Source organism: Microtus pennsylvanicus, chromosome 1 (genome assembly GCF_037038515.1).
Source record: "Microtus pennsylvanicus isolate mMicPen1 chromosome 1, mMicPen1.hap1, whole genome shotgun sequence".
Lineage (NCBI taxonomy): Eukaryota > Metazoa > Chordata > Mammalia > Rodentia > Cricetidae > Microtus > Microtus pennsylvanicus.
Genome location: NC_134579.1, coordinates 189164016 through 189191553, shown reverse-complemented (window position 1 = coordinate 189191553; position 27538 = coordinate 189164016). Strand labels below are relative to the sequence as shown.

At 40.8% G+C, this 27538-nt stretch overlaps 3 protein-coding genes and 1 pseudogene across 3 annotated transcripts; 2 read left to right on the top strand and 2 right to left on the bottom strand.

The window, feature by feature from the left end:
• Positions 1-567: 567 nt before the first annotated feature.
• Taar5 (trace amine associated receptor 5) lies at positions 568-1581 on the top strand. Its single transcript, XM_075959271.1, has one exon. The coding sequence runs from the start codon at positions 568-570 to the stop codon at positions 1579-1581; it is 1014 nt and encodes a 337-aa protein (XP_075815386.1).
• Positions 1582-12116: 10535 nt separating this feature from the next.
• Positions 12117-13154, bottom strand: LOC142842549 (trace amine-associated receptor 6). Its single transcript, XM_075959270.1, has one exon. The coding sequence runs from the start codon at positions 13152-13154 to the stop codon at positions 12117-12119; it is 1038 nt and encodes a 345-aa protein (XP_075815385.1).
• A 9135-nt stretch (positions 13155-22289) lies between these two features.
• LOC142842548 (trace amine-associated receptor 7a) lies at positions 22290-23366 on the bottom strand. The gene has a single exon (XM_075959269.1). The coding sequence runs from the start codon at positions 23364-23366 to the stop codon at positions 22290-22292; it is 1077 nt and encodes a 358-aa protein (XP_075815384.1).
• A 3157-nt stretch (positions 23367-26523) lies between these two features.
• On the top strand, positions 26524-27160 carry LOC142832192 (trace amine-associated receptor 7a-like; annotated as a pseudogene).
• Positions 27161-27538: the final 378 nt, after the last annotated feature.

Below are 27538 nucleotides of genomic sequence, written 5' to 3'. Positions count from 1 at the left end.
TTTAATTACTTGTCTGCTGAAGTCTTATTTGGAGATGAGTTGGTATAATTAAAAACCTGAACTGACTGAATTATTATCAGCTTACTTAGCTACTGAAGGAGGAAGTTAGACATTTTCTCCCAAGAAACAATTTGTTCACAATAGCTAATTTATCTCTTGGTTCATACTCAGAACTTTAAATCTCACTTGACAAGTGCCTTATTAAAAAAGGAGAATGCTTTTTGATTTTTTTCTCAACACTATGATACATTTTCTTTTGAGGAAGCGTTTAGCCCAGCGTTTAGTCCTCTTTTTTCTTTTAAGGATATCATCTACAGTCATTTAAAAAGAGCCTTGTCTGATGGACCGGCTAGCATAGTTCCCGCATCTCCAGTCCCAGGCCACACTTGATTTTCAGGGTGTCTTTGATTACAAACTCAGGATCAATCAATTCAATCACCCTTTAGTTTTTCCTCTTCTTGATCTCATTCTGCGCATGTTTAAAAAATGATAAGTAAAATAATTTTTTATTATTTTAGTAGAAAAGGTGACCAGATCCAAGAGAAAGACGAAGAACAGAACCTGTCAATGAGAGCTGCCCTGCTCCCAGGTGCTGGAGAGCAGCCTGCAGCATTCTGCTACCAGGTGAATGGGTCTTGTCCTAGGACGGTCCACCCTCTGGCCATCCAGGTAGTCATCTACCTGGCCTGCACAATAGGTGTGCTGATCACAGTCCTGGGGAATTTGTTTGTGGTCTTTGCCGTGTCTTACTTTAAGGTACTCCACACTCCCACCAACTTTCTTCTGCTCTCCCTGGCCCTGGCTGACATGTTGCTGGGCCTGCTGGTGCTTCCCCTGAGCACGGTGCGCTCCGTGGAAAGTTGCTGGTTCTTTGGGGACTTCCTCTGCCGCCTGCATACCTACCTGGACACGCTGTTCTGCCTCACCTCCATCTTCCATCTCTGTTTTATTTCCATTGATCGTCATTGTGCCATCTGTGACCCCCTGCTCTATCCCTCCAAGGTCACAGTCAGGGTAGCCCTCCGGTACATCGTGGCAGGGTGGGGGATACCAGCAGCCTACACCGCCTTCTTTCTCTACACAGATGTGGTAGAGAGAGGGCTCAGCCAGTGGCTGGAAGAGATGCCCTGTGTGGGCAGCTGTCAGCTGCTGTTTAATAAATTCTGGGGCTGGTTAAACTTCCCTGCGTTCTTTGTTCCCTGCCTCGTCATGATCAGTTTGTATGTGAAGATCTTTGTGGTTGCTACTAGGCAGGCTCAACAGATCAGCGCCCTGAGCCAAAGTGTGGCTGGGGCGGTCAAGCGGGAAAGAAAAGCCGCCAAGACGCTGGGCATTGCTGTGGGTGTCTACCTTGTGTGCTGGCTCCCCTTCACCGTTGACACACTCGTTGACAGCCTCCTTAACTTTGTCACCCCGCCCCTGGTCTTTGACATCTTTATCTGGTTTGCTTATTTCAATTCAGCCTGTAACCCCATCATTTACGTCTTCTCCTACCGGTGGTTTAGGAAGGCGCTGAAACTCCTCCTGAGCAGGGAGATTCTCTCACCGCGGTCGCCAACTATTGATTTGTACCATGACTGATTCAAGCAGGAGGGAGGATGGTAGTTTTACCATAGGCTATGGTGTCTCCCTAGTTTCTAGGCAGTTTCCTGGGCTTAAGTGGGGAAGAAAAGTCTGTTACTTAATCAGCAAAGAAGTAAAACACCACTTTTACCCAGCCTTCTCACAGAAGAGTGTAGGAAAAGGGCTGAGTGAAGTCGTCCGAATACGCAGTGGGTAAGAGGAATTCTGGGAAATATCCCACCTCTAAGTCATTGCTTCCTAGAAACTAAGAAGCAGAAGTTGAAGTTACGGAGACCTGAGGTTTCCTTCCCAGTTTCCTCCCTGCGTCTGCTATGGGCACTGGACAAGTGAGAAAACTGACAGCCTTGACTCTTCCCTCTGCCATTGCTTTTTCACTAAAAGAATTGAAGCTTACTCTAAAGTGAGCTGAAAATGAGGGTCTAATCTAACTTTGGGAAACTCTGCCTGAGTCATAATTTCATGCCCTAGTCAACACTTGGAGTACAACGCGTGGAGTGTGTCTTTCTTAAAATGCTCTTTTAGAGTCTCTGTATCCTTAGAACCCTACTATTTAGTGCTTTGGAAGCCATTTTGTCCCTTTCAAATTTTTTCATCTTGTTAAAGGATGTTTTAACAAGAGAAACCTGAAATGTACGATGTGGTCTGCGATAATTAGCCACCCCTGGGCATGAAATGAATATGCTTGCATCCCACACACTAAACTCACTATGCTCCCACAAGTCCCAGCGCGTGCTTTTCAGAGGTAAAGCCAGTACCCAAGGCCCATGCGGAGAGGGAATTGGAACGAATTTCCACTAGCAGTTGTCATTAATAAGAGTACGTCCTGCTTCCGTCTCCGTTTTTAAAATTTCCTAGAGGCCTCTAATCACCCTCCTTCCATGGTTTGCACTGGCTCTGTCTGTGAACGAATAATTGTTTCTTTGCAAAATTTCTTTGTAAATTAATTTGAAGTTTCTCTAGTCCATTTATATTGACAAGCATGGATGAATGTTTATGGTTTTGCCAATCTCAATAAACAGACCATGAATGAATGCATGTGTTTTTGAAACAACTCGCATGGGAATACAAAGATTAACCACTAAGCAGTTGTAAGTGAAATAAGCATTTGCTTTCAGAGAGAAGCCTTTAAGGAAGTAAATATCTATCCCATATTTTTATTTTCTCTAATATGTGGGACCCAGATATAAAACCATATATGTTTATGCTATGACTACAAGCTCTAAGAGGCAAATATCTTTGGACCTTTTGGGCTGTAGAAAATTCTCCTGAGGGGAAAAAAAATTCTCCTGAGATCTCAGTATGGTGTGAGACTTTGCTGAGTTAGCACTCTAACCCCTCTGTGCTGCTGTTGGAGAGAATTAGCCACACGCATACTGCAAATGCCCTGACTTCTGTGCTCTGTGGACTTCTGAGCAGATGGGAAACACTGTGGACCCCACCTCTAGAAATCCAAAGGAAAATACTGCTGAACACATCTTTAAAACATCTTGAAAAATAGCCACATCTCTAATATAACAATATGTGAAAACACCTAACAAGGTATAATGAAATTAAAATTCAGAGTAGCGATGAGTTAATAAATTTACACAATATCAGCAATAGATATACTGAAGTGAGAGAATACTAATTGCCATTTGTGACAATTATGAGAGCAATTGCTACAATCACTGCAGGTTTTGCCCAGATCAAAACTGGGACAGATAAAACTTCAGATATGATGTGATTCATCGATAGAAAGATGCACTTCTTCATCATACATGATCCCCTTTAAACATGGACTCCAGGCACCCTTTCCAACACAGTAGCTTTAGGTTCAAATATAAGCAGAAGGCAAGAGCAGAGAAACGTCACCACTACTGCTGTTCTTCAGCAAGAGCATCTCACTGGAAAAGAGGTCAAAAGTCTGATAATGGTGGTGGTGTGTGTACATGCTTGCCTATATTTTTTTTTGTGTCTGTATGTTTCCCCAAAACATCAGTATAGTCTAGGGACTGGAGAGATGATCCAGTGGTTAAGAGCACTTGTTGCTTTTGCAGAAGACCCAGGTTCAATTCCCAACACCCACATCAGGGTCTGTAACTCCAGCTCCAAGGGATCCAAAGTCCTTTTCTGGCCTCCATGGGCACCTGCACACATGTGGAATATATACACAGAAAAACATACACATATACATATGACATTTAGATAAAAATAGTAATAAAATTCTAAGGTGAATAGCCTTTGTTTTGTATGACCCTAACCAGTAGTTCATTCTCTACACACATTTCAATTTATTTATATTGTTTTATTCAGTTGAGTCAAACCCAATGCAGCATGTTGCCCCTCAGTGACTCCTCTTCTACACTCTTTTTTAAGTAATTAATTATTTACTAATTGCAGCTTCCCCTCCCTCATTTCCTCCCAGTCCTTCCCTTCTGCCCCCACCACTCACTCCTCCACCATTTTTGTTCAGATAAGGATAGGTCTCCCATAGATATCAACCAAACATGGCGTTGCAAGTTACAGTAAAACTAAGCACCCACCATGTGCTTAGGTTGGGCAAGTGTAGGAGTTGAGAAATGTAGGCCCATTTCTCTCACCATTGTCTAATGGTCAGAGAGTTTGGGGAATAACAAGGCTTAATCACACCTTTTAGCTCAGGAGGTGGCAGTCTGGCCCCTTTTTGCAGTTAAGAAAACTCAGATAACTAACCATCCTTGCAGGTGGTCAGGAAACACCAACGTACTTTTGCTCCTTTGATTGTAACTATGAGGCCACCTGGGGAGGAGGTGTTTTCTGCCTATGTGACTTGTGTGCCTGACTTGAGTTTTCCTGTTGCTCAGGCAATAGAATGCTGATAATGGGAAGTCTTGCAATGTCATATTAGTGAAGCCTTTGTTACCTTCTCCCTCAATTTATGTTTCCAACAAAAACTGTGGAAAAATTAACGTGGGTGATTTCAGGATCTGAATAACCCCTAAAATTCCTTCCTGATACTGTCTTGTAGTTTGTGTCTTTATTTTCCCATGGCTCTACCCTGGTAGGAAGTGTTTTTTTGTTGAGGTTGTTCCTCAACAGGCAAGGTGTCCCAGTATGAGAAATAGGGTCTCAAAAGCCAGTAAAAGAGTCAGAGACAGCCACTGCTCTTACTATTGAGAGGCCCACAAGAAGACCAAGCTATACAACTGTAACATATATGCAGAGGGCCTAGGTCAGTCCCATGCATGCTCCCTGGTTGTTGGTTCAGCCTCTGTGAGGCCCTGTGTGTCCAGGTTAGTTGATTTTGTGAGTTTTCTTGTGATGTCCTTGACTCCTCTGATTCCTACAACCTTTCCTACACCTCTTCAGCAGGATTCCCCAAATTCAGACTAATTTCTGGCTGAGACTCTCTGTCTCTGTTTCCATCAGTTGCTAGATGAAGCCCCTCTGATGACAATTAGGCTAAACACCAATTTATGAGTATAGCATAATATCATTAGTCGTATTTGGTTATATCCTAGGTTTCTGGGTCATAGAGCCAGTGGGTCCTGATGCTCCAGGTAGTATCAAGGGAAGGCTCACTCTTGTGGCATGGATCTTAGACTAGACCAGTCCTTGGTTGGTCACTCCCTCAATCTCTAGGCCATTCTTATCCCAGTGAATCTCATAGGTGGGACATTCTATAGATTGACTATAGATTGACCTCTTTTACACTCTTTACCTCTATTGCACTTTCCTTTCTCATGGTTCTTTCACGCACTCTCTGAGTAAATGCCTCAGATTCATCCATGTTGGGCTTGGCTGTCTGATTTATCTTGATCAAAGCCTTATGGGTCATTGCACTTGCTATCCTCAAACAAGAACTTAAAGAATAATACATGGTTGAGATACACTTCTCTCTTCCACCATCAGAACAGATGGTCCCAACAAAAGCTGTTTCTTCCCCCAAGGCCTCAGATATAGAAGACACAAGAAGGAACAATGAGACATATCTTCACCTGAGACAGGGCTACCACCGTCCCACAGCATTCACATAACATAAACAAACAAGAAGAGAAGAGAAAAGATGACCCTAGGCATCATCAAAGGAAGAAACACTCACATAATTTGCTCTAAGAAGACCAAGTATTCACCAGAGATCATAGATGCATAGTAGGTTTGGCCTGCTTGGAAGAACTAGACTCAGGAGTATCTAGAAGGGTCAGGTATAGAAGGCAGTGGGCTTGTAGAAAGCCCTAGACTTTACATTCAATTCAACATGTAAGCTTGCAAGGACCTTGCTACATTTAGTACTTTGATTTAGTAATTTTTTGATAAAAATTCAAAGGCAAATGATCCATGTTTGGATAAATGAGCTGCCCTAACTGGCTGGAGTCTGCACAGTATGAAACAATGCAGTTTGAACATGGAAAGGACAGGAGAATGGGGCAGGTAATAGTAAAGATGGTGACAGAGGTTCAGGCAGTGGTGGCATGGCTGCAGACACAAGCTCCTTCGGACCTACAGAAAACAGTAATGGGGAGACTCAGGAAGTGCTTGCCTGCTAGTTTCTACTTTGGACACAAAAGGGTAGATGAAAACAATGGTTTGATGTGGGATTTCCCTCTGTATGTTGTGATTACCATTGATAAATAAAGAAACTGCTTTGGGCCTGTAGCAGAGCTATAGGAAAACAGAGCTTGGTGGGGAAAACTAAGCTGAATGCTGGGGAAAAGGTGGGCAGAGTCAGAGAGATGCCATGTAGCCCCACTGGAAACAGATGCCAGTACTTTACCAGGTTAGCCACAGCCACCTGGTGATACATAGATTAATGGAAATGGGTTAAATTAAGATGTAAGAGTTAGCCAATAAGAAGCTAGAGTTAATGGTCCAAGCAGTGATTTAATTACTACAGTTTCTGAGTGATTATTTTGGGGCTAAGTGGCCAGGACTAACTAGCAGCATCCTTCCAACAATGTTTGAATTGAATTTCAAGTGTAGTCAATGGAACAGATTGTTGTTATTCAACTATGTGGTGAGTATGGTAAAGTCCATCTGTCACTGTATTATACTCCGCTAACTCAGGCTGCTTTAGTCTAATGAATTCCTTGCGTTCTTGGAGCATGTCACCAGTGTCCTTTGCTCTGACAATCTGGAGCATGTCACCAGTGTCCCTTCCTGATAAGCTTGGGCTCAACATTTCTTCTCATACTGTTTTTGTTTCTTAAAAGTTTAACCTTGATGATCAGGGCTGTACATTTTAGTCACAAAGTAGACTTGAAAATCATCCCTGTAATTTGAATTGTCATCAAGATGAGCTCCCCATAGTCAGCCTATACCAGAACTTCCACTATGGGCACACAGCAAGGCCCCAGGATTTAGAGTCTGGTGTTCTTTTTGTTCCCAAGGTTTAGTTATCATGGTTTCTATCACTGATGGCTGCTGTGGAGGGCCATGAAGTGAGTGAAGAGTACATTCTCTGTATCTGATAGACCTGGGTCCAAGTCCCAGTTGTCCCTAAAGTCTAGATCATGTGAATTTTACTGTCTAGACTTCAGTGCTCCCCTTTAGAAGTACAAGATAGTAACCATCTTAGAGATTCCACTGAAAATGATTAATTGGCTGCCACATGACATGTTTACCTATAATGAAAACAAAGACACAGATGGTTCAAATCTCAGTCTTTTCATCTTTAATTCTTTGGAAAGCATTTTTACAGACAAATAAGTCTTTTGAAATAACTTTCTATGACTTTTATTGATTTACAGTATTATATATACATATATATGAAGAGAGAGGGAGAGGGATAAGAGAGACAAAGAGAGATAGATAGATAGATAGATAGATAGATAGATAGATAGATAGAGAGAATGTATTAGATTGATTTACATGATAAGGATTAAATAGTCTAATAAAAGTTATTTGCATGCCAGAGAGGCTAAGAACCCAGTAATTAATTGCTCAGCAAGGTAGGATGCCTTAGCAGTTCCAACCTAGCACTGAAGGATTGGAGATCCACAGATGATCCACATTGGAAGGATGAAGAAACTGGGGTCTGATGTCAACAGAGGGTATCAGAAATGTCTTTAGACACATTCATCTAAGATGTAGAAGCAGGGTTTCTCCACCAACTCCTTCATATCTGAGCTACCTGCTGGAAGGGGCTATACACTTTAAGGCTGGATTTTTTCCACCTCAGTTAATCCTTTTGGTAAACTCCCTAAGACATACCCAGAGGTTGTCTCCTAGGTGATTCTAAATCCCATTAAGTGGACTAGTCGACAAGTTCTAAAGTATCTTATATATCTCAATCAGAGACAAACAGGTATAACATTAGTAAGAAGCAGGAAAATAAGATTGTGACCCATTTTGATAAATACAATTAAGAGGTTGAAGAAAAAAAATGAAAATAGTGAATTGGAGAGAGTTGTCAATGTTGGCCTCCACAGTGACTTTCTTGAGAGAAAAAAATACCAAAGCAGAGATTCTAAGAATGACCAGAACCTGTCTGGCAAAAGTGGGAGGAATGAGTGATGTACAGAAACTTTGTACATTGGTATCTATAGTTAGTAGATGGGTAGATGAATAATAGATATATTACAGAAACAGATCCCAAGACATGGATTACACTTGACAGAGAACTCACCTTTACTGTTAGCTGATGTTCTGATCCTAGTTAATGCTCTAAGCACTAGGACCCCGATTCTTTGTATCATAGTTTTCTTGGTGATATAACATCATTATTTGACATTTTTCCTGAGTACTGGGCTTTACCTTGTAGTGTAGTTGGTTACAGTCTTCTAGCAGAACTTTTATTTTTCCAATTTTTAAAAGTAAGCTGGCATGTTTACAGAATCAGAAACAACAAGATCAGGATAGTCATTTTGATACAGTTCATGTGTCTATTTTTCTATGTTTTGGGGAGGGGATTAATACTTTTTTGAAGATAAATTATTAGGTCGTTTCCTTTCTTCCCTTTCCTCCCTCTCACTTACTCTCAAGTCTATCTGTCTGCCTGTCTATACATAACTCATATGAACACATACACACACACACATATAGCCTGTGCAATCCATGTACTCTTGTTACATGCATGTATATGGTTTCAGAACTGACCACTGTGTATTGGATAACCAACTGGGGGCCTCTTTCCTGGAAGACTATTTCTCTTGCTATCCATGTCCCATAATTGCCTGTAGTTCTTTGTCTATGGTTGAGGCCCCCCTGACATTTCCCCTTCCATGGCAGCATGTCTTTTGGTATTGTCCTTGTTAGCTAGGCAGCCATGTTGATGACAGCTGATGGGTGTAGTTTCTCTGTCCTTTCTACTAGACACAATCTCACAGCAAACATTCTGTGCCTCTGGCTCTTACAATCTTTCTGACCCGTCTTCTGCCATGATCCTTGAGCCTTAGGTGCAGGAGATGTGTTCTGGATATATCAGTTCAGAACAAACACCATTACTTCTCTATTTGTCAAGGCAACTTAGATATGGTTCCTTGTTGTAAAGAGCAAATAAAATTTCCAGAGACTGTGCATCTTTGATCCTCAGGCAAGGCTACCATAGGCTCAGCTTTAACTCTTTCCTACCATCTAACCCACTTTTACCTTTCCCAGGTTATAACAGAACTTGAATCATTTTTATCTTTTTTTTATCAGACCGATGGCCTGTGCCAAGGTCCTAGGACTTCCCAAGGAAGGGAGCGATAAGGAGGAGTGGGAGGGGATGCATGACTAGGAAAACTGGGAAAAATGTGGTTAGAGATTTTGACATGAGCTAGACTACGTGAGCTTCATGCCTTAGCAATAGGTTAGAATTTGATTCTAAACATTATGGGACTTAGGTACAGCCCCCTGTACCTAGGAACAAATATGATTTGACAGGAGTCATTCTGGAAACACAAAGAATCTGATCATCTTGACTTGAGCATGCTTGAGTCACCAAACCTAAGGCCACAGTCACCATATTTCGATGACATTGTTATTTAAATAACAGCTAATGTGCTTTACCTCAGTCTCTGTTATTCTCAAAATTCTAAGTGATACACCTTCACACTGTCACCTGCCATTTATTCCATAAAGCAAGGGGGGGAGGGGTGTCTCCGCTTGCTCATCCCTGGCCACTAGGTGGAGCAGTCCGTTTGGCTTCTGACAAAAGACACCAGCATGGCCTTTTCAGGCTGAAGCAAGAAGGAAGCTTCTCATTAAAAGAAAGAGTCATGAAATTCAAGCAACCCACAGTCCCAGGTGTGAGGCAGCTGCCCAGGATAGCGCTGCATCATCACAGGGCTTCCTGCGAGCCAGAAAGAAACCTTTCTATGCTAGGCTCTAGAGGTACTAGTTTTTTACTTAAGCAATGTAGAACCTGTTCCTGACTGGGGTCATTGTATCCTAGACCTGTAGCTGGTCTCAGGGCTTTGGGAAAACTCCAGAACCAAATATCATGAATACATTATGTATGCTTTGTGAAGGGAGCGGATACATATGTTCAATGTGAGTATGATCTAAAAATTATTTTAAAAATCATTGACAGGATAAACTTACATGTTCGCTTAAGTGTAGGATTTATTCTTATGTGATATTTCTTCTTATTTGTCTTAAATTTCTTCTTGTTTTTAATTTATTATTTAATTTCTCATTAAATATTTGTTATATACCATAATAGCTTCGTAAAGACATTTCATTCAAACAGATCATGTATTTTAACCATATTCATCTCCTCACACCCTTCCCTTTACCCTCTTTCCATTAACACTCTAAACTCATTTCTATTTTCACATCATATATATGTAGTTAAGTGTGTATTATAAATGCATATGTGCGTATGATGCTCTATGTCTATGTAAAATCTAGAATCCACAAATGAGATAAAATATATGATATCTGTCTTTCTGAGTCTGAGTTAGTTGTTTCCCTTAACATGAAGGTCTTTAGTTGCATCCGTTTTTCTTCAGATGATCCAATTAGATTCTTCCTTATGGTGAAATGAAACTCCACTGGGCATATGTAAAAGTTGTCTTTGTCCATTCATTTGTTGGCAGAGGCTGAGTCGATGACTTGGCGATTGCAAACAAAGCCTCAATAACATGGATGTGCAATATCATTGTGTGTTCTGATTCAAAGTGCTTCAGGCGTGCACCTAGACATGACATGGGAGGCCTAGAAGGCCTAGATGGCCATGGGAAGTCTGCCCTCTCTCTCCCCTTCTTGAGAAACCGCCACTCTAATTTCCAGTATGGCTAGAGTAGTTAGTATTCTTGAAGCATTGTGTAAAGGGTTCCCCTTTCTCCACATCCTCACCAGCAACTGATGCTGTTTATGTTCTTAGTTTTCATAACTCTGGATGAAATAAGACAGAATGAACCTCAACGTAGCTTAAACTTGAATTTCACAGATGGTTAAGGATGCTGAACTAATTTTTCATGTATTTATTGACCAATTTCACTTCATCTCTTGAGAATCATCTGTCTATTTCATTAGCCTATTTCTTGGCTGGTTGGTCTGTTTTGTTTTGTTTTTTAGTATTTAGGTTATTTGTTTCTTTATATAGTCTAGGTTTTAGTCCTGTGTCAGAGTGGAGAGCTAGCAATGATTTTTCTCCTGTTCTGTAGACTGTTAAATTTTTATTTATTTTATTTTACCTTATTTTATTTATTGATTCAGAGAAAAGAATTTGAGCTTATTTATTTAGAACATAGTTGCAAAGAGCAACATTGCTTCTTACCAGAGACATGGCTAACAAAAGTGGGAATGCTATTACCTGTTTCAGGGCATTCAGCACAGATTTCACTATGGTGCAGGCATGAAGTTCATGTTTGGTTAAAAAACAAAAAAAGGTACATTAATGAACAAATCATAATCCATGCACCTATGCAGACCAGTGTGACACAGGGTTCCATATGTCACACGTATCCAACTTCCAGCCAAAAAAGCAGCCACATAATCACAGCGCCTCCCCTCCAGGAGGTCTAGTGGCTCTGTCTCTTATTTTAGGAGAGGAAATCATGGGATATGAGGACAATAACTTGGCTGGCAGTCACTACAGCCTAATAAAGGAGATGCCATTGCAGATCACTCCCCTCTATTCTGTCATCTCTCATAAGACTGAGTCAATTATATTGGCCAATGATTCCCCCTTTTTAAGTTGTATTTGAAAGAGCCAAGGAAAGCAGGAACTGGGGGAAGCCTATACATACATGAAATGAAATGTTTAGCAGGCTAGGGTCAGCCTGGAAGCTTTGTAAAGAAAAGGGGAAAGCATCAGAGGGAATCTTCGATGCTTTCAGAGAATATACCTGGATCAAGGGAAAATCATGGATTAAAAGGAAGAGTGGATGGAGGGAATTAAATGCAAGGAGTGTTGTAAGCTCACCTCTAAAATAGGAAGCTAATAAAAATTTAACATTTATTGGTCCAGTTAATATTTTCAGAGAAATGGCAGCAAGGTGCACATCCTACCAAGACTAGAAAATGCTAACTCATCCTGTCTAGTGTGAATAGCCGCTATTCTTTCCCATTAAGGGTCTTCCTAGACTCTTTAAAGACTCAATTCATTAGGAAATTAAAGGTACCTGTGAGTTTCTCTGTGCCTTTGCTTATATTTGCTCAGAGAACAAGTTCATAGTCGCTGAGCTGTTCCTGAACACCTGGCCACTCATAATAACCTTAATAGCTTTCTTAAACCATGGATAAAATAAAGCATAGATCAAAGGATTCATGGCTGAGTTGTAATAAGCACACCAAACACAAATCTCATAAATGTAGGCAGGGGTGATGAATCCCATAAAAGCATCGATTAATGAGTCAATGCTATATGGCAACCACGAGATCATGAATGCTATCACGGTGATTCCCAGTGTTTTGGCTGCTTTTCTCTCTCTCTTCGCCACTCTGGCTTTGTAATTTTCTGAGGATGATTCTGTTTTGCTACCAATATTTTCTATCTTTTTAGCCTGTTGCCTAGCTACCAGGAAAATATTACCGTACAGAATTATCATAACGAGAGTTGGTATAAAAAAGGAAAGAAAATCTATTAGCACCCAGTTCTGATTCACAACTACCTGACACCCTCCTACACAGTTGAGGGCATTGGATAATTCTTCCAGGCCATCGTCGTAGACCCCTGTGTAGAACACAGCACCACTGTACACCAGGGGCAGAATCCAGGAGATGCTGATGCAAATTCCTGACACAGACACAGTGAACTTGGTAGGATAGACCAGAGGGTCAGTGACAGCGATGTACCTGTCGATGGAGATGAAGCACAGGTGGAAGAGAGAAGCGTAACAAAATGCCACATCACAGCAGGTGTGGAAAGTGCAGAAGCTTCTCCCAAAATACCAGCAGCTCTCGACAGACCTGACCATGCTGAAGGGCATCACAGAGACGCCCACCCAGAAGTCAGCGCAGGCCAGAGAGGCAATGAGGAAATTGGTAGGTGAGTGCAGCTGCTTGAAATGGAGGATGGAGATTATCACCAGGAGGTTTCCAAACACTGCCAGCACAGCCCCAATGCCAAAGACTGCATAGAGGATGACCCGCGGCCCAGGCGAATAGGGAGTTTTTACACAGGACCCATTTACGTTCTCATAGCAGAGCTGTAGGACTGCTGGCTGAGATGAGTTACTATCCATGCTGCTGCTGTCTGCATGGGCAGCAGGTCTTTATTCGATTCTCAAGACTCAGGAATTCTGATTTTACTACTGTAGAGGTAAAAGAAGTACACATCAGTCCAGTAGGACTCCAGAGGCTATTATGAGATGCTAAGTCTAATATCATTTTTCATTCTTAATCCTCCTGGCAACATTAAACATTCTTTGGAACAAAATAAAATCCAGTAAGTTTGATATGGTCGGAAATTATTAAAGCTGAATTTCAATTAACAAACGATCCTTTTTCTTAATTGGCTACATTTTCTTTGATTCCTAAACATGTTTTTATGTTTTATTTTTTACCTCTAGTGTTTCTCTGGCAGCAGTCATAACAGTGGATGCAGCTGTGGAACCGGTGGATCACCTATAGATTTACTTCTATGTTCACGTCTTAAACTACCGCCTAAAGCTAAATAGACACCCCCAATGGGAAAATCCCTTGAAGGAATCCCAATAGGGCAAGGTGTGAACCAATAAGATTATATTCAACAGTGATTATTAGCAAAGTTGGTCTACAAAACAAGTCTTTTTGACACTAATTACTATTATGTATGTTAGGCCAAATAATTCTTTTTCCTTTGTTTGCAGACTTGAACCATGACCTCCTTCTCAGTCATGACTTAGTCACGTTCCTCGGGTTTAAAAAAGATAGGATGGGGCCACAAGGTTTAAAGGTCAACTTGGCTCTTTATAGTCTGATAAGAGTCATTTATGCATCTACCATGGCTACCAAGCAGCGAGATAACAAGCTGTGGGGAAATAATAACACTGAAGAGAGATATATTATACGAAGGCCTTAAAAAACAAAATTGTATAGCACTTAGATGCAGCGGCTTTTCTCAGCGACAACTGAGAAGATGAATTCTGTGCTCAAGCCATTGCTACCCAGGATCTGTCCGCAGTCTCTCCACACATTCAATAGACCTGCAATGAGCATTTTGGCTGTGCTGTCCTGTGTGGTTCCTGCCCGTTCTGCCCATGTTCCTGGGGAGATTTCCTTTTACAAAGAACAATGGACAGGGCGTGAGAACTTGGAAACAGGTTTTGTGTTCATAGTCTCCAGCATGGCAGAGCACTGCGGGCTAAGGGAAAACATTTTCCAGCCTTCCTGACAAGGAGTTCAAGTCTCTAGCAGTAGAGGAATGGAGACATACAGGCATTTATAAGCTTGTATGGTACATTATAAAGAGTGAGGGTTATTTCTTATTCATCCTGCTAGCTACCTGATCACAGATGGATTATTGAAAATCCATACTCTTACTCAGATATCTTTCCTGTTCCTCCTAACATCTTCTTAATGTCTGATTTTATAAAATAATTTCAATTTTTTATGCCATGTTTTCCTCATTTATGTTCTATAGACTTTATAAACAATTCTATACGTTGTGTGGCACCAAGTGCACAACCAGTCATAGCCACTCTTTTTTTTTTTTTGAACTGATGTATGATTTTTTTTCTTTTTAATTAATTTATTTATTAAAGTTTTCTGTCTCTTCCCCGCCACCGCCTCCCATTTCCCTCCCCCTCCCCCACTTAAGTCTCCCCCCAGCCCGAAAAGCAATCAGGGTTCCCTGTCCTGTGGGAAGTCCAAGGAACCCCCACCTCCATCCAGGTCTAGTAAGTTGAGCATCCAAACTGCCTAGGCTCCCACAAAGCCAGTACGTGCAGTAGGATCAAAAACCCATTGCCATTGTTCTTGAGTTCTCAGTAGTCCTCATTGTCCGCTATGTTCAGAGTCCGGTTTTATCCCAGGCTTTTCCAGACTCAGGCCAGCCGGCCTTGGTGAGTTCCCAGTAGAACATCCCCATTGTCTCAGTGTGTGGGTGCACCCCTTGCAGTCCTCATAGCCACTCTTAACCCCTGGTTGCGAATGTCTCTAAACATTGTCATATATCCTCATGAGGCAAACTGATCCCTTCTTCCCATTAAAATTTGTGTTCTAGTAAATAAAAGCCTTTCCATTGGCATCTTTGCCATTGGGAAGAGAAAGAACTTTATATATCCTCCATCATTCTGAGATTTATATTAATTAATTCATCAATTAAAAACATAGTGGATGTCTGGGTATAAAGTAATAAAAATGCATGCCATTTCTACGATCAGAAAAACTGAGGTCTTGAAGATGAAACAACACTGAAACGTACGTGGAAAGCTGGGCATGTAAGGATCGCACCAGAAGGGAAAAGACAATGCGTACGATATGAGAAGCATAAGGACAGGCAGATCCAGGCCCAGGGATGCTAAAACAGGGCTTGCAAAGACCTGCTCCAGTACTTGTACGATTCTAGATATTCTATTCTTTTTTAATGTAATCTAAGGTCAATAGAGGAATCTAGGATAACTTGTGCATTCATGTTTACTAACTCAGTAAGCAGCACTTCTCCCAGTACTGAGGTGGGATGTAGTTGGAGGCTTGTCCCAAGTCTTATAAAATTCTTGCACTAATATGAGTTTTTCTAATGTTGTCCTCCCCAAACCGTCTTTAGTAAATAGTTGGGCAATGTTAGGAAGTCCTGATTCTCATGGGTTTATGACTCTAATGCCCTAGAAAGGATGCTAAGGCTAACTTTTGGTTCTTACATCAGATGAAGTTTTCCTTTTCATTTCTGCACCTGATCTTTAGTTTGGTCCTCCAAGACATCCCTAACGAGAGCATCCCCCAGTGACTGAATGTGTGAACTCTTCCTCATTATGACCGAAGTAAGAGAAGGATGTGATTACGATGGCCTGTGGTCATGCAGGGTACCAAGTCAGAGGAGTGTTAATGAGACATGGTGTTTTATTCTCGTCTCTGCGGATTAGAGGCTCAGGTAACCAAACACCAGGCAGGCTGAAGTTTACTCTGTAACTGAAGAGCACTGGGCATTGAGTACGTGCAGCCAGCTTGTCTGCTAATGGTCTCAGAAGCTCAATATGTTAGTGCATTACTGAATCAGCTTGATTCTCTCCATCACCACCAAGGGTTGACGAGTGTTTCTCTAAGTGTGTGTTAACTGCTTGCGGGTACGTGGAGGAGAGTGAGAAAGTGTGAGAAATCATTTTTTTTTCTTCAAGTTCAGTTTAGCGAGTGTTTCCTTTTTCACCTGCTAGGCAGATCTCAGGGGTCACACAAGCTTGTCTAGTCACTCTGAGCACTAAAAGCTTCAATTTTAGGACTTCAGCCCACACTTACTTGAGTATGTCTTCCCTCAAAGGGCCTGGTTTTAGGCAAAGAATAAAAAAAAAAAAGAATTCTTCCTACACAAAAATAAATAAATAAAAAGAATTTTTTAAAAAACGGGGTCTCTGAGTATTCCTGACTGACCTAGAGCTCACAGAGATCCACAGGCTATACCTGCCAGGTGCTGGGAAGGTGTGGGCTACCACATTTGGCAAAAATTTTAATTATAATTTAGCCACAACATTATTTCTAAGCATAAAATGTCTATACTAGAAGCAATGTTTATGACTTCTTTTCATTTTATAGTGTTTGAAAAACGCATAAAACTCAGTTATGTGATTATATACATATTATCTAAAATGTGTCATCCTTCCCTGCCCCGTCCTTACTATGTTTGCCCTGAATATGCTGGAACTCACTACACAGTCTAAGCTGGCTTCAAACTCACAGAGACTTGTCCATATCCACTGAGTGCTGTGGTTAAAGTATACACCACCACAACCAACAGCATACACACACACACACACACACACACACACACACATACACACACACACACACGTACATTAGAGAGAATGAGAGATATTTCTTACTTATCCTATTGGCTGCCTGCTCACAAATCAATGAAATCAATACTCTTATTCAGGTATCTTTCAGGTTTCTCCATAGATATCTTCAAATCGATGGGCTTTAATTGGAGAACAAACTCTTCCCTGCTTGGTCTTCATCCATGGTGATGTATGCGACGACTATGCTCTTAATACAGGTCTCAAGCAAATCAAGAACATTTTAAAAGTACCCCCCTCCATCAAAGTAGTGAAAAGATACGGGAAAAGAAACCAAGGAATCTTGTATGAAGTCAGCTGGGCTTCTACCTTTCAGCTAAATCACACTGGCCTCATGGCACAAGCATTCACTGTCCAGGAAGCTCTGCCATAGGCACTCCACCGCCTTGCTTTTGGGGGTATGATTATGTTCCTTTGGACCTTTCATATTTACTCCTGAGACCTTGCAGAATGTATCATGCACAGTTGACATACTGTTAAATGAGGAAGCTGGGGGAAGGGACAAGCCTGGATGCTCCTCCTTATCAGGCTATTTGGAACTTATGGACCATTGTCTTCTAGAGAGTGGCAGTGTAAGGCTTCTCCCTCCATCATTCCACTTTTCCTACTACGAGTGTGCTCAGTTTCAACTTAATTTCCTCAAAATGAGTAAAAAGTGGGTCATCAAGGCCACCGAATAAAGAAGCCTAAAAGAGAATGAGGCTTAAATCACTTTTTTTCATTTATTCTTCAGAAGCGTGATGGACAGAATGAACTCGAGCACACGAGTCCACATGGTTTCTTTTCATGTTCAGACTCTAAATGAGAGCATGGGGAGCTCTGTTGGAATGTTCCACCCACCCCAGGGATCTATCGTGAGCATACTTTCTCCAGAGAAATCACACATGAACCCAATGACACAACCTCCAACTCTAGGTTTGCCACATTGATGGCAGATCCCACCAAGAACACTATTTGACACAAAGAGAATCATTGATCCACTCTCAAAAATCTTTAATTTCTTTTCTATTCTGAGGTGTGAGTGGGGCTGTATAAAAAAAAGGGAGAGCGGAAGAAAGAATGAAAAACAAAACAAATGAACAGACTTTACCTCTCCTATTATTGGCCCTAAGAGGCTAAAAATAAGGGCAGAAAAATAATAGTGTTTAGTAAGTATGCATTAACGTTATAATGACAGAATGGACTTTGGAGTGGACTTTTGAATTTAGAAGTTGAGAATCAAGCTGTATGAACTTCCCATAAAGTCATAAAAACGGGGGGGGGGGAGATTGACTGGAACAACCTTCCACTTATGAATTGATGTAATGGTAATGACATTTTGTATCCATAATGTATCAAGTTCAAACTGTCCCATAAGTAGAGATGTGTTCACACTTCCTAGTTAGAAGGAGGGAAGACTAGCTCTGAAGACTCAGAGATCATTCACTGTGGATTTCCTGAATATTGAAAAAATGACAGATTGCATGCCAGGATATCTCATTTAATTTTAAAATCAAACAGTGAACTATCATATAATATTACTGAAGTCAGTTTCAAATTCCAGTCTTAAATTTATCATGTGTTTGATCACCACACAATAAAAAATAAACAATTTGCTGATGCAGTCATCCTTAAAGTGTAACAGCTTTACTTCTGGGTCAGTATTCAGATTTGATGTTCACACACTAAGATACCCTTGTGGCAGGAGGTAGGCCAGGCCTTGATCTGAAAGGATACACTCTTAGGATGCCTCTTTTCACACTGTTCATTCAATTTCTGTATCACAAAGAAGCTTGGAGCACACACAGAAAGAATCTGGGTCAGTGTACCAAAGTCTTGCATGGGGACTCACAATAGCAGATAATTATAAAGTAAATTGCTCTGGCCTTTTTCTGTTTAAGCATTTCTATCTTTAGCATTTGTGGCAGTGGAAATGTTACAGACCATCTGAAGATCACCCGTCAATCCACTTGAGCACATGGTTTCAGTGGTATTATTTCTTAAATCTTCTCAGAATGCCCACCCCAGTGTGTGTAGATGAGAGAAAGCATATGGAATCAAATCGATTGAAAAACCAAAGAAAAGAATCACATAGTCTAGCACACACAGTAGGAGGTGGCTCCAGGACTAAGAGCTATCTTTTCCTCACCTCTCAGTGGAGCCAGAGAAAAATTCTATGGCCTAAGAAGAGTCTTCAGAGAGAAGGATGGAGTTAATACAAGACAATCAATTCTATACAAAGCTTCATCTGTATTAAAGAAATGCTCAAGCATCAAAAAGTATCTACCAACACAGAAGGATTAACATCATGAATTCTTTTTCATTAGTGGAAGCTAAAATAAGGAGATTAGAATTTACTAGGGATTGGGTTAGGTTCTGGGGGTTGTATCACGATAAAGGTTTTATTTGGTTAATACATGCTCTGTAGATATGCAGAAATATGACAGTGAATCTCGAATAGACAGAACAAATATATGTTAATAAAATTATTAGCATGTCTATCAGAGTAAAGACACCAAACAAACAGGCACTAATTACAGATAAGTATGAAATAAAATTGTGGGACCCAATCATGATAAGCTTCATAGGAACAGATCACCTAAAGGATGTTCTTAACTACCAAACTTTATCACCTGCCAGCATAGGACCTAGCTAGCCATGATAGAGGCCTGAGACTCAGTTGTCTACCCCGAGGCAATACCTGGTTGCAGAAAGGATCACAAACTGAAATTACCCAGGCACCAGCCAGGGACAGACCATCCAAAGGAAATTCCTAACATTCTAGACATTGTAGATAGAATCTTCTACCAGCACACATTCACCAGGACACCCCTAGATAAATGTCAGCCAATCAGGGGTCCTGAACCTTAGAAATCCCTCACCCCCACTTTTACTACTATACAAACCAACTCTAATTGAGCTTGAGCCTCTTCGATCACTCCAATACGTTGGACACAGAAAGTCTGAGTTTGCAAACTTGTATAGAATAAAGGCTCTTTGCTTTTACATATGGGACTAGGTGTCCTTGTTGGTTTTGTGGGGACTTCGCAGATCTGGGCATAACAAAATCACATAAACTTCTTATAAAAGAGATCAAATAATGAAGAAATTCATCTTCATTATACTGGCTATTCAAAGGAAATAAAGAAATGTTTTCAGGCCAGGGAGAAAACCAGTAGACAGGGGCACTTGCTCTGAGAGCTTGAGGACCTGACCTCAAACCTCCAGAACCCATGTAAAAGACCTTTTACATTGACATGCATGTCTTTAACACCAGTGTTGGGAAGCAATGACAGGTGAACCCTAAGAACAGGCACCTCAGCAAGATCAACCCAAATGGTGAGCCTCTAGTTCAGTGAGAGCTCTCATCTCAAGACAACACCGATAGAGACAAAGGATAACACTGGATACCCTTTCCTGCCTTCTGAGTGCGTGCAGCTGTGTACCCCATGCATACACCATGCGTGTGCACACACACACACACACACACACACACACACACACACACACACACTCACTCACAGACCGACACAACACACACACACTTTAAAAAATAGATATGTTTTCAAAATTCAGAGAGACTTGGTATAATTATAATAGAAACACCATAAATATTTTATAAGCAAATAAAGAATAAATATAATTATAATATTTTATATATTTTATTAGAGGAGAGAACAGATAGCCATGGATCCACAGAACCAGGTTGGTACAATTTTATAAGGATAGCTAAGGAAATGCTTAGAGGGGAGAAGTTGTACTGTGACCAGAGGGGAACATTGGCTGTTCCTGAAAGACTACTCTTGGCCTCGTGAATGTTCAGAAACAGCAGAAGCAGGTCTGACATACCATACACCTTTCCAAGACCGAGTCTCAACATCATAACCATATCCTATATGAAAAGGATGCTTCATATCATCTTAAATGGGCTTTTGTGTCTAAGACTTTGGGTTTGCCATAATGGCATGTTGATTGATAAGGAAAAAGAATGTGGGAAGAAGTCTTGGTTTGCTAATGTTTATGCCACCCTTGAATTAGCAATAAACACCCTACATTTACAAGGTCCAGGAAGTTCATGTCTATGAAATTCATGTCCATGACGGTTCCCACTCAAATGTCAGAAGGTTAGTCTGCAGTACCAGAGCACCAGTGTCTAACAGCTACCTCAGTGTATAAGGATCCTAGTCACTGAGCGCATATGAGCATGCACATTTTAATTCTTAACTACTTTTGGATTTAAAAGAAGGATATTAAAGTATTCCTGAATTTAAAGGAAAAACATGTTTATTCAGCAAGAATCCATTGACTAATCCTTCCATTCCATACAGAGTGGAAGGTCCGTGCTGGAGGCATGCAGATGAACAGGGAAAGGAAGCAAATATGTGTGGCTCATTTGAATGCAGAATGTCACTCCATCGACAGGTCCTAAAGCCTGGGCTACTCAGAAAAAAGCTCCCAGAATCGCATTAGCCTTAAACTTTCCTATGTAGAAAGCTTGCCAAGGTGCTGTCAAATACATAAGCCAGAGAAGGGGTATGCAATTCACAGACATGATCACATTGTTCTTCCAAATAGCAAATTAGTATCCACGAGGAGTGTAGTTTATGGTCTGTTATCTCAGGTAATCTGAGGGTGAACAAATGAGCTTGAGTGTGCTAGTCTGGTGGGTAAGTAGAGAATATTTAGGAGTAACCTCGTGTCCTTCGACTCTGAGGATGTGAATGCTTATTTCCAGGTTGATGATATGTGAATGGATGTTTTCTTTATAATTTCCAGCAATTGAACTAGCATCATTAATAATAATTTTCATAACTGAGACTGCACTTTGTGACACAATTCTGAATAACACCATGCATCTTTGTTTTCATTTTATACATACATTCTTCTTTTGCGTTTACATTTTATTTTAAAAACATTGAGGAACGAAGATGTGTTATGCCCAGGGATTGAACTAACATGAATGTAGAAATTCAATAGTTTAGAATATAGACATTATAGGTATATATTTGATTAAAAACAAAGAGATATGATAGAAATAGAATATATCTACATATATCCACACACACACATACACACACACACATACACACACAGAGTTTTCTCAAGAGTACTACAAGGAAAGGCTTACTAATTCATGAAATAGAGGGAAACTAAGAACTAAACAGAACAAAAACACAATGATAAAAGCCAGAATGTGCCAGAATGCCCCCCATTTTTGGGATTCTGTCTTATTAAAACCTTTACAACTAAAATTCAACGTTACGTTAATCAGGGAACAATTGTAGCTGAATTTATGTGTTCTGGTATCAGCTGATGTATAATTCATCACTTTACAGGAGCATTTCTGGGCATTCGACTTTTCCATGATGTTTTTCTGTTAAACTCTTGTCAGTCCCCAAATGAGTCAAGAATCTACTCAGGAAACAAGTTGGTGGCTGAGGAATTCTCCCTCAAGATTCTGCCAGTGACAATCAGTTTGATGGCTTTTCGAAACCAAGGATAAAAGAAAGCATAAATCAAAGGGTTCATGGCTGAGTTGTAGTAAGCAATCCACACTAGGATTTCATACACATACGTGGGAGTGATGAACCCTAGGAAGGCATCAATGATGGAGTCAATGAAGTATGGCAGCCAAGACAGGAGAAAGGCTGCCACTGCAATTCCCAGGGTTTTGGCTGCTTTCCTCTCCCTCCTGGCCACTCTGTCCTTGTAGCTGTCTGACGCCTTGGCAGTCTGGTCGCTCATTCTCTCAATCTTCTGAGCCTGCTGTTTAGCAATGAGGAAGATCTTAGAGTAGACAGTTATCATTACGAGTGTGGGGATAAAAAATAATAGAAAATTGATGAAGACCCAGCTCTGATTCACTGCAATTTGACAGCCTCCCACACAGGTGAGGGCAGTCACTAGATCCTCCAGCCCAGCTTCATTTGCCCCTGTGTAAAGGAGGGAAAAGCTATAGGTGATAGACAGGAGCCAGGAGAAGGCAATGCACTTGCCCGAAACAGAAGCCGTGAACCTGGTGGGATAGGTGAGGGGGTCACTGACAGCAATATATCTGTCCACAGAGATGAAACACAAGTGGAAGATGGAAGAATAACAGAATGATCCTTCAAAACAAGAATGAAATTTACAGTAAGTGTCCCCAAAGTACCAGCAGCTCTCCACAGACCTCACTGTGCTGAAGGGCATCACGGTCAATCCCACCAAGAAGTCAGCACAGGCCAGGGAAGCTATCAGAAAGTTGGCAGGGGAGTGCAGCTGCCTGAAATGGAGGATTGACATCATCACCAGGAGGTTTCCACACACAGCCAGCACAGCCCCAAAGCCAAAGACTGCATAGAGGATGAGGCGAGGGCCTGGGGAGTATGGGTTCCTGACACAGGATCCGTTCAGGTTCTCATAGCACAGCAGCACAGTTGTGGGAGGGACTGGAGCTTCACTCATGATTCTGACTTGATCCCAGTCAAAACTGTCATCATCTGTAGCCATTTATGCTATTTTAAAAATCCTCAGAAAAATACGCAGAGCTTATAGATGTCACAGTTTCTCTTTTCCTGCACATATATGCACCAGGTTTTGACATCAATTCAGATTTTCATTCTCTAAAATTATCTCCTTCCTAATTCAGAGTCAACCTTCCCTATTACATTATTTTTACGTCTATTTTAAATATTTTCTCTGCTTAGTCTATTCTCACATCTCAAAGCATGAGTCTATTCTGTGGCATACATTTCAATTCCACCTTTTATTAGCAATTCCATTGTTTTTGATTAGCCTACGGCAATGCCCTAAGCACTTTTAACCCTCAGGAAAGTCGCCTAATGATGCCAAGTGCAGCGTGTCCCTAGGACTGAATCCCCATGGTGTAAGGGTAGGCAGGTAGCAGCTTGTTAGTAAGTATGTTGTTTATGCCACAACCAAACTTTCCCCCTTCTAATTTGCTGGTCGCAGCTGACCTTTAGGTATGACGTAGGTGAATGTGATACCTGCTAAGAACAGAATTTTGCACAGAATTGGAAGCTTTGTTCATTTATTAGAGCTCGTTTTTCTCCTTGTGAGAAATTTTATCAAAAGCCCTCATGTTGAAAGGTATAAAAATCCCTTCATAAAGGATTTTTTTTCTCCCTTCAGACACTGGTCTCTCTTAGAGGAATATGGTGCAGAATCTTGAAACACCTAGTTGTTCTTCAGGTTTAGCTTTAATATTTCTGGATTCTATTTCTGGATTGGGAAAGTGAGGTCAGGGAAAGAAGCAAAAGGCTCTTACAACAAATAGACATTTCTTCTCCGTGTCCTGCATTTAGTTTAATGGATTCTTCGGAAATGTAATGTATTAATCGAAAGTGGAAGGAGTGGATATTCGTGGCAAGGAGTGGCCCAGTATATAAAGTGCTGGCAGTACACATGTCAGGGTGTGAGCTTGGATCCTCAGAAGCCTAATAAATGCCTGGTAGATATGGCTGCCCACCTCTAATTCCAGGGCTCAGAAGGAATACACAGTTGATTCCCATAGCAAGTGGGATAGCTAGAATGGTAGATTGGAAAGCTATGGGTTCAACTGAGATACGTTCCTCAAAGAAGGAGCAAGCAACTGGAGAAGTCTCTCAGTGTCTCTACAGACTTCCACATGCACGTGCACACATGTGGACATTCAAACACATCTAATCATAATGACAAATAATGTCTCACTCTCTGCTTAATTGCGAACTCTCCATTTTATTATTGGAGATACTTTGCCTACAGATTAGGATTTTAGGAGCATTGTTTAGTTTTAATTTTATGAATTTTAGATGCCATAGCTTTTACTATACATCTCAGGGATGTCATAATCTCAAAAACTTATTCATTTCCTTACTTTCCATTTCTATGACAAGTACCCCAAAACCTGTTTATATTTTGTAATGTTAATATTTTGTTCAAGATTTGGTTTTCTTGAGCCAAGCTAAGCATAGGTGCAGCATTTTTGACAGGTGCTTTAATATAATTTAGTAGGCTCTCAATTGCGACTTGAAAGTGGACCATTAAAACACCATTTTCTGCTTAGTTTTTGTGGGTTCCAGGAAGAGCAGATGCTACAGAGATGTAAGAATCTTTGATGAGTACCCCCACTCAGCTCAGTGTGTCTCTTTCGTAGCTATTTCCCCAACTATCTCAGCCATCTTTGTTCTGGGTCCATTAAGCTCTCATTCTTTGCTGCCTGTGTAGGGTTGGAGTGCAGACAAGCAATTGTTCATCACGTGCAGCCCCAGTCAGAAATTTCACCCTGCGTCACACAATTTTTATTTTCTTTTATTTTACTGATTGAATTTTCTCTTCATTTGGCTGATTAGACATAGTAACTTTGATTTTGATATCTCCTTTGTCTCATATCTTCCTTCATTAGGCCATCCTTTCTGAGCCTTCAGATACCCCAAAGGGAAACACACAAAACTAAAAATGAAATAAATCTTTAAAAGAAATGGTTTAAGCCAGATGTTGTGGCACATTTGGCTTAAAGGGAGAAAGGACGGAAGGGAGGAAGAAAGAAAGAAAGAAAGAAAGAAAGAAAGAAAGAAAGAAAGAAAGAAAGAAAATGAAACAACAAGTAATCAGTCAATCAATGTGTGAACTAAACCAACGCTTCTCAGGAGATTAAATATAAATGGCTAATAATTACCCAAGAAAAGTGCAGATTCTGAAACATCAGGGTAATTCAAACCACAGCTCAATGAGAAACCTGTTACCCAGGGAGAATGGTTAGTACAAAAAAGAAAGAAAATAATAATAAAATAAAATAACTAATGCAGAAAAAAACTGTAGAGAAAAGAGATCCTTATCAATGCTTGGTGAGAAAATAGACTACAAGAGTCATGGAAATCAGTGAGAAATCTCTTTAAAAACTAATGAATGGGGCTGGCGAGCAGCTCATTGACTGAACACATTTACCAAGCCAGACAGCTTGAGAATGATGCCTGGGATCTGTGCAGTGGAAGGAGAGAACTGATTCCTGAGTGTTGCCTCGGACTCCCATACACACCACAGCAAATGCACAAGTCAGGCTCCCGCCAAAAGAAACAAACAGACCAATAAAGATATGTGATTAAAAAAAAACTGAAAGTAAACTGAAGAATGGAACTAAGGTATGATCTGGCCATACAGAGCCTAGGGGTATGCCTGAGGAAATGAAACCAACAAACAAAAGAGGCACCTGGGTTCCCATGTTCTTTACAGCTCTATCCTCAAAAGCCATGATATTGAATTTACCAAGGTGTCTATTAACAAATGGGTAGGTGCTAAAATACTGTGCTCATTCACACTGGTGTGCTGTTCAAATATTAAGAACAAAATTCTATCATTTGCAAGAAAATGGAAGAAATGAAAGACAGCGGATTTGGCAAAATAAGCCTGGCATGGAAAGCCAAAAATGTCAGGATCACTCTTGCTGATGGAAGCTAAAAGCCTTCCCTGGTTGTATGAGCACGAGGTTGGGTCCTGGACCTCTGAGCGCTTCACTGTGGTCCGGAGGCTGAGCCCAGCGGCTTTCACCACACTGCTAATTGAGTATATCGAATTTCGTAATGAACACTACAGATACTGTTTAGCTTACCAGAAAAACAGAAAGTTGAGAAGCTCATGAATGTTCACAGAAAGAAAAAAAAAAATCCTGATGGCTGAAATCTGTCCTGCATCTGCTTTTGGCAAGTGCATCGCCTTCTCCTGGCTCCTGCCCACCATATGTAGCTTTTCCCTCCTTAACACAGGGGCAAATGAAACTGGGCTGGAGGATCTAGTGACTGCCCTCACCTGTGTGGGAGGCTGTCAAATTGCAGTGAATCAGAGCTGGGTCTTCATCAATTTTCTATTATTTTTTATCCCCACACTCGTAATGATAACTGTCTACTCTAAGATCTTCCTCATTGCTAAGAAGCAGGTTCAGAAGATTGAGAAAATGAGCGACCAGACTACCAGGGCGTCAGACAGCTACAAGGACAGAGTGGCCAGGAGGGAGGAAAGCAGCCAAAACCCTGGGGATCGCAGTGACAGCCTTTCTCCTGTCTTGGCTGCCATACTTCATTGACTCCATCATTGATGCCTTCCTAGGGTTCATCACTCCCACATATGTGTTTGAAATCCTAGTGTGGATCGCTTACTACAACTCAGCCATGAACCCTTTGATTTATGCTTTCTTTTATCCTTGGTTTTGAAAAGCCATCATATTGATTGTCACTGGCAGAATCTTGAGGGAGAATTCCTCAGCCACCAACTTGTTTCCTGAGTACTTTCTTGATTCATTTGGGGACTGACAAGAGTTTAACAGAAGAACATTACCAGGGAGATTGAGTGCTACAATCTCATCTTGTAGTGTCATAAATTTTGTTTCATCTCTGACCAGATACTTAAAGGCAGCTTTTTTGTTTTCGTCAAGAAATGTAAAATTCATTTCTATCTGTGATGGAACTAGATGACCCTGGATCTAATAATTTTCCACTGTGTTTAGTACTGGTTAGTGCTACTTGGTTCTCTGTATCCCTTTTCTTGTCTTTCTAAAGTTGTAATTCTTGGCTTTTGTTCAACTTTTTAAGCCTCAATTTTGAGTATATAGTCATTAAATCTGTTAGTAGTATATTTGTAATATACTGTAAATGAAGCAAAGAGAATATTATGGGTTGTCTCTTTTTCAG